The sequence below is a fragment of the Triticum urartu genome, chromosome 3 (assembly GCF_003073215.2).
Source record: "Triticum urartu cultivar G1812 chromosome 3, Tu2.1, whole genome shotgun sequence".
NCBI lineage: Eukaryota > Viridiplantae > Streptophyta > Magnoliopsida > Poales > Poaceae > Triticum > Triticum urartu.
This window is the reverse complement of record NC_053024.1, coordinates 426,954,741-426,965,586: the sequence shown is the minus strand read 5'-3', so window position 1 is coordinate 426,965,586 and position 10,846 is coordinate 426,954,741. Positions and strand designations below refer to the sequence as shown.

Sequence of the window (10,846 nt, the reverse complement as noted above, 5' to 3'; positions counted from 1 at the left end):
ATGGCTCCTTTGGGGAGGCCCAAGGGGTACCCCCGTCCTGATCCCGTCGATAACCGGTGCCGATTTTTGCGAGGGCGAGTTGATGCTGCTTCAATGGCGATCAATTTTTTCCTCATTGGGACACGCGACGCGGAGGAGGGCGGTCGGTGCAGAGCAAGACAGTCGACGCAATGAGTATAGCCGAGACTGGTGGCTAGTGGCCATCCGTGCCGCGGCAAATTTGTGAGGCGTGCTGCTCGATAGGCGGCGGCAAACAGCAGTAGCGAAATGCGGTGGGGTTTGGCGGCAGTTGATGACGATGACAAACATCGAGCTAAGGCCTCCTTTGGTTTGGAAGAATTTCATAGGAATTTTAGAGGATAGGATTCTTATAGGGATTTTTCCTTTAGAGCCTTTTGGTTTATAGGAATGGGTTCCTATTCCTACATAGGATTGATTCCTATCCTCCACATTTCGTAGGAAAATAAAAATGAGCCCAGACTTAATGGAAAAATTCCTTTGATGTCAACCAAATGACATCTCATTTCCTATTCCTACTCATAGAATTTGAGATACATGCCATCTCATTTTCTATAAAATTTCTATTCCTATGATAATCCTATTATATAAGGGTGGTTACCACGGTGATAGGCGTGGGAGAGGGGAGGATCAGACGGCCCCGCACCCTCTCATCTAAGGGGCAGGGAGGTGACCGGCCAGGGCTGGCGCCGGTCGACAAGGACAACTCTCAACACCTTCCCTTCTCCTTCCTACATTCCTCGTCCTCCTCAGTCTCTCCCCTCTCACCTCCCAACCCAAAGGATCCCTCCTCTTCACACTCCGTGTCGCCACATTCGGAGCTCGGATCCAACCACTGCTTATCCCACCCGATCCCTCCCAAATCACCCCCGCACCCGATTCGCTCCTCCCCTGCAAAGAGAGGTCTATACCCCTACCTTGATTCGGCGGCCGGCGCCATGGCGAGCGGCAGCGAGCAGCCGCAGGCGGAGACCGAGCCCGAGGCGGTGGAGCTCGTGCTGTTCCAGGTCGCCGAGTGCTACGTCTATCTGGTATTCGTCCTAATTCTCTTTGGTTTCTGTGACAATCTAGTGATGGGGATTCATCGAGCGCTTGCTGTGCATGAATGTGTTGCCGACGGCCTGACGTTTTGGGGCCTTTTTGTGTGCAGATACCTCCTAGGAAGACGGCCGCCTCTTACAGGTTCTGCTCCTCTTAGTTCGTTGAAGAATCTGATAACGGTTTGTTAGGATTTGTATCTGTTGACTGTCAGGTTGAATAGCGTTAGTAGCTAAATAGACCAGGAAAATCACAATTAGCTAAAGGTTGCAGGCCTTGTTTCAGCATTTTTTTCGCATTTGCAAACTTGATTGCAAAGCTAATGCACTATTTTGCTTCACGATTGCCTGTTCGTCCTTTTTGGTTTCCGGTTCGAGTGATGGATTGAACTTATCTTCTATTTGGTTTGAATGTATCACCAGTTCGCAACCGCGTCATTGCTTATACGAACGTGATAATTGAAAAAAAGACTAGGAAGGAAATCCTACATATATCATGGACTACCCCACCATAGGATTAATCCACTCCTCAGACCATATCATGCCTTCCGCAATTTATTGAAAATGATCTAACATTAGTGACATCTAGGGCTGATGAGTGGAATGTCAACAAATGGGCTTGGGAAGGGGCACTTAAGGTTGCCAGCAAGGGAGAAGAATGTGTCATCAAACTGGAAGACAAGAGCACTGGTACAGTAATTTTGTTACTGCTGGCCATTCCTTTGTAGCGTTTGTAATCCTGACTTCTTAATTTCTCTTGCTCATTTCAGGTGAGCTGTATGCCAGGGCATTTCTGAGAGAAGGCGAACCACATCCGGTGGAAGCTGTAATTGATAGCAGCAGGTCGGTATATATTGCTGCCACAGGGCAGTCTAATTGTATAATGAAATGTGTGCCTTTGCAGTTCCATTCTGGGTTAGACACCGCAAATACTCTATTAGCAGAACCTGAAACGATTCTTATTGCTTGCAGATATTTTGTACTTCGCATTGAAGAGAATATAGGTGATAACTTGTCTTTCCCTCGAGTTATAAGATCTTGCATTTGCACTGACATTCTACTTACTGCTGAGTTTAGCCGTTTGACATAGTATTTGATACTTAGTGTCGAGCTGGTGAGCATAGTGTTTGTTAAGTTGTGTTGAGATGGTGAGCATGGTATTTGACAAGTAGTATTGAGGTGCTGAGCATATTACTTGATCTGGTTAGCACCATTTCTTGCAATGGTTCGTATATAGAAGCATGACAATTCTTACTATGCACTGCAGATGGGCGTCAGCGTCATGCTTTTATAGGGTTAGGCTTCCGTGAAAGAACTGAAGCATATGACTTCCAAGCTGCTCTACATGACCATATGAAGTATCCTTTTATCTTATCTTGAAACACAATATGTTGCCTGTAATTTGGATTGTCACATGAATGTTTCCCATGCAAGTCAGTCCACGACCAGAGACTATATATGTGGAATTCCATTAGATCAAAAAGTAATGTCTGCTTAGCACAATATATTATTGTTTTGAAACAACAATTTTAATACTAAGTTGGTCTATTACATGAATCCAGTCAGGTCACTGAGCAATGCTCAGAACTTTGAATGCACTTCCAGTTGACAAAAATATTTCTTTTAAAGTTATATGAAATATTTCTTGGCCAGTCACTTTTCTTCTTCTTTCCTGTTTCTTTATTATTTCTAAATATATTGGTGTATGGTATTAGAGTTGTACAATAAGTTGTTCATATAATCTGTTGTTCTCTTACATTATCAAAGATATCTAAACAAGAAGAAGACCGCTGAAGAGATGGTGCAGCACTATGAGAATACGTCATCAGTGGATTATAGCCTCAAAGAAGGGGAAACTTTAGTTCTCCAACTAAAAAATGTAAGTTTTCATTGACTTCTTATTCCAGGAGAAATGAATTAAAGCTTGGTCATGGGATTATTTTTAAGTGTCTTAAAAATTACTCCCTCCGATCCAAAAAAAAGTGGCTTTAGTTCAAATTTGAACTGAAGCTGAACTAAAGGCACGACACTTTTTTTGGATCAGAGGGAGTAGCATATATGATTTTTTATGCTTAACTAGTATTTTCCACTTTAAGATGCACAATTATTCTGTGTGCAACCTCCGTTTCCGGTCATGCATGGGATTTATTGAATTGGGGTAATCTTCTTATCTTGACCTAGAAAACACAGTCTAGTGCATCTTCAAGGTTCCTCCAATGGCATTTGAGAACATCATATACCCTTGCATGTTCGGGGATATATCAGTTTGAGCTGCTGTCACGTAAGAACTTGAGAAAAAACTGAACCTTACTAAGCTATAGTTAAGAATATTTTCGTTCATGCGGCAAAATTAGTTGACTAAAGTGTATTATGCTACAGTAATAAATTTGTATGCATGCCTTTGATAAGCACTTGAATTGCCTTGTATTTCTCATGTTCCTCACGTAACATGCCCCTGATTTTTGGGTCTGTTATGCAGAAAGAAAGTGCCAGCAAGACAAAATCTGCATTTTTCGAGCAAGGTCTGAACAAGCTGTCGTTCAATGAAAAAGCAAACACCAAGGAGGCCACAGTGTCCCTCAAACTCCCACCACCTCCACCCTCACCCGTGTCTCCAACTGATTCTGGAGTTGCCATTTCCCCTTTCAAAGCAGAATTTCCTTCCCAGGAACAACCAGGCACCGGCGATGCCGGGGACGTCGCCGCTCCTTTCAAAGCAGAATTTCCTTCACAAGAAGAAGCACTGGATGATATCGTGGAAGCTAGAGCAGAAGCTGCTCCTCGTAATCAACCAGCCGCAGCAGAGAAGAGCAAACAAGGAAGCGTGGATGATGAGTTTGACTTTGGGGACTTCCAGGCTGCTGCTTGAATCATGTATCCTGTACATACGTCAACTTTATTACGTGGACACATACATGTCTCCTTTCTTTTTCTTGGATCTCCCGTCAGTTGTGACTTTTTTTGGCCACCCGAGTTGTTGTACAGAGAGCTGTCATATGATAAGCCGTATAAATTAAGAATACATATATAAGCCGTAGAACACATGGATGGAAACATTCTGGAATTTTTTTAAGCACATATTTTCTATTAAATTTAAATGAGTAATATGTAAAAAGTAGCCAAGGAAAGAAAGAAAAGAACAAGGAAAAAGCGGCAGATCCTATCCAATTCCTGATCTAGGTATCCCCATAGATTTGATCAACTAGAGTGAAACATCATCCCAGATTGGAAATAATCCAATCCTTGAAGGCTTGTTCATGCTTAATTTTGAAACTGTGAATTAGAAGGGTCATGTCTTTATTGAGCAAGAATTTCCAGGAATTTCTGCAAGGAACTTCCTGAAAATCTTGCCATTTCTTAGAATCCATAAGTTCCAGCACCCTAGAATAATTATATCCATCTCCGAGGCCTTGGGAAATTTCTGATGGGCTAGTAAAATCTCATCATACGTATAAGTTCCTCTTTGCCTATAGGTGATTATAGAGGCCCAACAGTCCTGAGGAAAAAGACAGTCCCAAAAAAGATGAAGAGCGGGTTCTTCAGCACCCTCATGCAAAATAACAAAGTCATAGCAGTCCAAGTGCATGGTTTTCCTCTTAAGAGTTTTTTGTGTTGACCCTATCATGAAGCAGTAGCTAGAAAAATATCTTATGCCTAATCCTGTCAGCACATTCCAGAGCCATTTGAAGATCTTGTGTGCTTCCACTCCATCTATCATAGTATTGTACATTAAGATGGAAGAGTAGTCTTATTATTATTAGAGCATATCCACCTATCTTGATTCTGCCAATTGGTGTGTTGAGAAAGCAACAATTGAAGCTCATTCAGCTGAGCAAAAGCTTGAGCTAAGAGAGGGGTGTGGAAGAAGACATAAATGTCAGCACTGTTAACCATATGCTAGAATAGTTTGAGGTGTGCCTTCCACTAGCTAGAATCCACCATCCTCTCACCAGAAATTCCTCGGAGTAGTATTTGTCCCAAATTAGTTGCACCCAAGGAAGACTTTCTTTATTGAAGAATTTTTTTAAGGGTTTTCATCAAGAGAGCTTTATTGTGGACAACCACATCTAGGATACCAATCCCACCCCGACTTTTAGGCTTGTGTACTGTGTTCCAGGCTATTAAAGTTTGCCCAGAGTTTTCTTGTCCATATTTCCTCCAAACGAAGTGTATGAAGTATTTGTTTATTTGCTCAATGACACCAGCAGGTAGGGCTAAAGCACACATGAAGAAAATAGGCATGAAAGAGAACGCAAATTTAATAAGTTGTAGTCTTCCATCATATGATAGCATTGTGGAGCATCCGACCAACCTTCGCTCTATTACTTGACAAAATAGGACTAAAACCTTCATTTTTCAATCTTCCATCTCTTAGAGGAGGCCCAGATATGTGAGTGGAAAGTTACCCAGCTTGCGTCCCAGAAGATCAAGAATTCTGTTCGGATTTCATCGGGCACATTCAATGGAAGCAAAACTAATTTTCTATAGTTAATCTTCAGACTAGTTTGAGCAGAAAAATGAGTCAGAAGATTATTGAGTTGAAGAATTTGAGGTTCCTCTACTTGCATGATCAAGATGGTGTCCTCTGCATACTGAATCACTGGAAAATCTTGGTTGGAATGTGGTAAATGGGGTACCTGAATCAAATTGGCATTCATTGCTTCATTAAGAATGGTTTGCAAAAGATCAGCGACTAGAACAAAAATAAGAGGGGAGAGAGGGTACCCTTGTCTAACCCCTCTTTTACAGTGAAATTGTTTTCCTGGAACCCCATTAAGCAATACAGATGAGAAGCATGTGCTATGGACCATGCTCATCCACTTGATCCATATATCACCAAAGCTTTTTCCTTTCAGAATTTGAAAAAGAGTCTCATGCTCAATCACATCAAAGGCCTTCTCAAAGTCAAGCGTTAAAATAATTATTTCTTGCTTTCGCTGCTTTCACTGATGTATGTATTCAAAGGCCCAAGCCAGACAATCTTGGATTGATCTTTTCCTAAAAAACATATTGATATATGTGCACCAACTGGAGAATGATTTTCTGCAGCCTGTTTGCCAATAACTTTGTGACGATTCCGATTGTGCAGTTGAGCAAAGAAATATGCCTAAAGTCACTAGGAAGGAGAAGATTGTCCTTCTTCTGGTAAGAGTGATGAAGGACCTATTAATAAGCTTGAGATCAATATCTCCGCAGTAGAAATCTTGAATGAGCTCATAAAAATCATTAGATATGATATCCATCCCAAATAAGCCTTTATAAATGCACCATTAAATCCATTAGGACTAGGGGCTTTGCTAGAGGGCATATTTTTAATCATCCTATCTATCTCTACGTTTGAAAAAGGTTCTTCCAATTGATTAATCTGATCATTGTTCTGAAGTAAGCTTGGCAGGTGAAAGAAATTGGAAGTTGGAGAAGAAGTGCCAAGTCTATCTTTAAAGGTTCTCCATGGGATTGCAACTTTGGCTTGATGATCGGAATATTCAGCTTGGTTTTCATCCAAGAGCATAGGAATATAATTATTTTTGTATTTGATTCTTGCTTTTGCTTGGAAGAATTTTGTGTTACCATCACTAGATTTAACCCATCTTATGGTTTCTCTTTGCTTCCAATAAGCACTTTGATATTCCAAAAGGTTACCCATATGCTTTTTGACAATGTTCCTTCCATTCCACTCTTTAGTGCTTAAGGGCCTGAGTTCCTAAAATGTCCCAAACAAGGATCAAATCATTTGAATTACTGATGTAATGTGCTAAATTTGAGAAGTTCTTAGCCCAAATCTCTAGCCCCTTTTCGAGCCTTTTAAAGTTAACAGTAATCCTTTTGGCATTAGAAGTCATAGACACCTCTTGATCCCAAATATTTTTGACCACATCTCTGAATTCTAGGAATTTTAACAAAAAAATAATTAAATATGAAAATATTAGCTTTGGGAATGTTGGATCCCACATGAATGACACAAGGCACATGGTTAGATACGGGTTTAGCAAGAGTAGAAGCATAAGTATTGGGGTAATTTAACATCCAGGATTCAGAAGAAAACACTAATCCAACTTTTCTACTAAGGGTACCTCTTGCATATTGCTCCAAGTGAGCTTTCTATTTTGAGTGGAATCTCACTCACGCTTAATTCATCGAAGGTTGAGTTAAAGTTCATCATGTCATTAAAACTGCCTCCAACTCCATTTCTGTCTTCAGGGTACCTGTTGTAGTTGAAATCTCCTATAATTAACCAATCCACATGAGGGGAGCATTGATAACCCACAGGTATAGGGGATCGCGACAGTCTTTGAGGGTGAAATTTCACCCAAATTTATTGATTCGACACAAGGGGAGCCAAAGAATATTTATGAGTATTAGCACTTGAGTTGTCAATTCAACCACACCTGGAGAACTAAATATCCGCAGCAAAGTATTTAGTAGCACAATAGTATGATAGTTTGATAGCAATGGTATAATAGTAGAAACAGTAACAGGAACAGTAACAGTAGCAGCTTTGTAGTGATTGTAACAACAACAACAACGAAATTAACTTAGCAAAGATCATTATAAGAAAAGCGTAGGCATTGGATCAGCGATGGATATTTGTGTTGGATGATATTTATCATGTAACAGTCACAACCTAGAGCAATATACAATAGGTCCGCTTCATCAATGTAATGTAGGCATGTATTCCGTATATAGTCATATGTGCTTATAATAAGTTTGTATGCCATCTTTTGTCCTACCCTCCCATGGCAGTGGGGTCCAAAGGGAAACTAAGGGATATTAAGGCCTCCTTTTAATAGAGAACCGGAACAAAGCATTAACACATGGTCAATACATGAACTCCTCGAATTATAGCCATCCCCGGAGAGTATCCCAACTATTGTCACTTTGGGGTTTACAGATCAGAACAATAATAAGTGCATATAACTAGTAGATAGGATCAAGAACTCAAATATATTCATGAAAACATAAAGGGTTCATATCTGAAATCATGGCACTCGGGCCCTAGTGATAAGCATTAAGCATAGCAAAGTCATAGAAACATCAATCTCAGAACATAGTGGATACTAGGGATCAAGCCCTAACAAATTGAATCGATTACATGACAAATCTCATCCAACTCCATCATCGTCTAGCAAGCCTACGAAGGAATTACTCACTCCATGTAGTCAGCATCATGAAGTTGTTGATGGAGAAGGGTTGATGATGATGATCGCGATGAACCCCCCTCTCTGGAGCCCCGTACGGACTCCAGATCAGCCCTCCCGATGAAGAACAGGAGGTGGCAGCGGCTTCATTTCGTAAAAGCGATGAAACTTCTTCTCTTGTTTTTTTCTCTCGGGAAGACGGTATCTATGGAGTTGAGATTAGGGTCGGCGGAGCCTCGTGGGCCCCACAAGGTAACATGCAAGCCCTGGGGGTGGGCGCACCCTGTTGCCTTATAGGCAATAGGTGGCCCCCCTTTGGTGGATCTCCGTTCCAGTATTTTTCATATATTCCATAAAAAATATCCAAAAAGTTCTGTCTGATTCCGAGAACTTTTATTTCTGCACAAAAAACAACACCATGGTAATTCTGCTAAAAATTGCGTCAGTTCGGGTTAGTTTCATTCAAATCACACAAATTAGAGTCCAAAACAAGAGCAAAAGTGTTTGAAAAAGTAGATACGATGGAGACGTATCAACTCTCCCAAGCTTAACTCATTGCTAGTCCTCAAGCAATTCAGTTGACAAACTGAAAGTGATAAAGAAAAACTTTTACAAACTCTTTTGTTCTTGTATCCGTACATAAGCATAAATAGCACCCAATGAGGGAGTCCTGGATTAGGGGGTCTCCGGACAGCCGGACTATATCCTTTAGCCGGACTGTTGGACTATGAAGATACCAGATTGAAGACTTCGTCCCATGTCTGGACGGGACTTTCCTTGGCGTGGAAGGCAAGCTTGGCAATACGGATATGTAGATCTCCTCCCTTGTAACCGACTCTGTGTAACCCTAGCCCCCTCCGGTGTTTATATAAACCGGAGGGTTTAGTCCGTAGGACAACAACAAACATACCATAGGCTACCTTCTAGGGTTTAGCCTCTACGATCTCGTGGTAGATCAACTCCTGTAATACTCATATCACCAAGATCAATCAAGCAGGACGTAGGGTATTACCTCCATCAAGAGGGCCCGAACCTGGGTAAACATCATGTCCCCTGCCTCCTGTTACCATCTGCCTTAGACGCACAGTTCGGGACCCCCTACCCGAGATCCGCCGGTTTTGACACCGACATTGGTGCTTTCATTGAGAGTTCCACTGTGCCGTCACCGACTCACCGTAAAGGCTTGATGGCTCCTTCAATCATCGGTAACGATGCGGTCCAGGGTGAGGTTTTCCTCCTCGGACAGATCTTCGTATTCAGCGGCTTCGCACCACGGGCCAACTCGCTTGGCCATCTGGAGCAGATCAAGAGCTACGCCCCTGGCCATCAGGTCAGGTTCGGAAACGTAAACTAGACTGCCGACATCCGCAGAGACTTGATCTTCGACGGATTCGAGCTCATGACAGGTGCGCCGCACAATCACGACGAGCATGACGTAACTCTGTCGTTGGACAATGTTCGGGAGATCGCATCTGCAACTAATCCGGCCCTCAATTCGGAGCAGATTGCGCCATCCAAGGACGGGGGAATAGACCCCGCCATGGAGGCAGCACTCTCAGTGGCGATAGAGCCGGATACTGACTTCACCCCCTACGAAAGCCGTGTTGCCGAACCGTTGGATTCGTCCTCGGCCACAGGCTCCGAACCGCCTGCATCCGCGCCCATCGAATCCGATTGGGCACCGATCATGGAGTTTACCTCCGCGGATATCTTCCAGCACTCGCCTTTCGGTGATGTGCTAAATTCATTAAGATCTCTCTCCTTGTTAGGAGAACCTTGGCCGGATTATGTCCGGCTAGAACGGGATGCGGACGACGAAAAAATTCGCTCCCCACCCACCACCCACTTAGTAGCCACTGTCGACGATTTAACCGACATGCTCGACTTCGACTTCGAAGGCATCGACGGTATGGATGATGATGCAGGAGACGAACAGGAACCACCGCCCATAGGGCGCTGGACCACCACCTCATCATATGATATATACATGGTGGACACCCCCAAAGAAGGCAATGGCGACGAGACAGCGGAGGATGACCCCTCCAAGAAGCAACCGAAGCGCCAATGTCAGCGGCGCCGCTCTAAGTCCTGCCACAGCAAAAGTAGCGATACCGACACAAGAGACAATAACACTCTGGATAGTGCCGAAGACAACCACAGTCCCCTCCAGCACAATGTAGAGCAGGAAGGTGAACAAGCTAGCCCTCCAGAGCAGGCAACAGATGGAAAATCGGAGGAGGACAATTACATGCCTCTCTGCGAAGACGAGGTGAGCCTCGACGATGAAGAATTTATAGTACCGGAGGATCCCGTCGAGCAGGAGCGCTTCAAGCGCCGGCTTATGGCCACAACAAATAGCCTGAAGAAAAAGCAACAAAAGCTTCAAGCTGATCAAGACTTGCTAGCAGACAAATGGACCGAAGTCCTTGCGGCCGAGGAATACGAACTCGAGCGCCCCTCCAAGAGTTACCCAAAGCGCAGGTTGCTACCTCACCTCGTGGAGGAAGCATTGAAACCCACATCACCAGTGTATGATGCGGCTGACCGACCATCGCGTGGCCGAGCTAGAGAGGCGTTTCAGCCTGATGTTCAGCCTGCACCCCACTGCCACTCAAACAAAAATACCAAGGCCCAGGGCAACACACGGGACCT

The 10,846-nt window shown here is 43.3% G+C and overlaps 1 protein-coding gene across 1 annotated transcript; it reads left to right on the top strand.

Moving 5' to 3' along the window:
• The first annotated feature begins 668 nt into the window (after positions 1-668).
• On the top strand, positions 669-4,131 carry LOC125544199 (uncharacterized protein At1g03900-like). Its single transcript, XM_048707791.1, has 8 exons — positions 669-1,049; positions 1,169-1,200; positions 1,645-1,745; positions 1,826-1,898; positions 2,028-2,059; positions 2,323-2,413; positions 2,823-2,934; positions 3,535-4,131. The coding sequence occupies exons 1-8, from the start codon at positions 957-959 to the stop codon at positions 3,922-3,924; spliced, it is 924 nt and encodes a 307-aa protein (XP_048563748.1). The 5' UTR covers positions 669-956; the 3' UTR covers positions 3,925-4,131.
• Positions 4,132-10,846: the final 6,715 nt, after the last annotated feature.

Excerpts from the sequence above, each read along its gene's own strand:
- LOC125544199 (XM_048707791.1), top strand. The coding sequence starts at position 957 with ATGGCGAGCGGCAGCGAGCAGCCGCAGGCGGAGACCGAGCCCGAGGCG. Across the intron at positions 2,414-2,822 it reads GCTCTACATGACCATATGAA|ATATCTAAACAAGAAGAAGA; the intron begins GTATCCTTTTAT and ends ACATTATCAAAG. Across the intron at positions 2,935-3,534 it reads TAGTTCTCCAACTAAAAAAT|AAAGAAAGTGCCAGCAAGAC; the intron begins GTAAGTTTTCAT and ends TCTGTTATGCAG.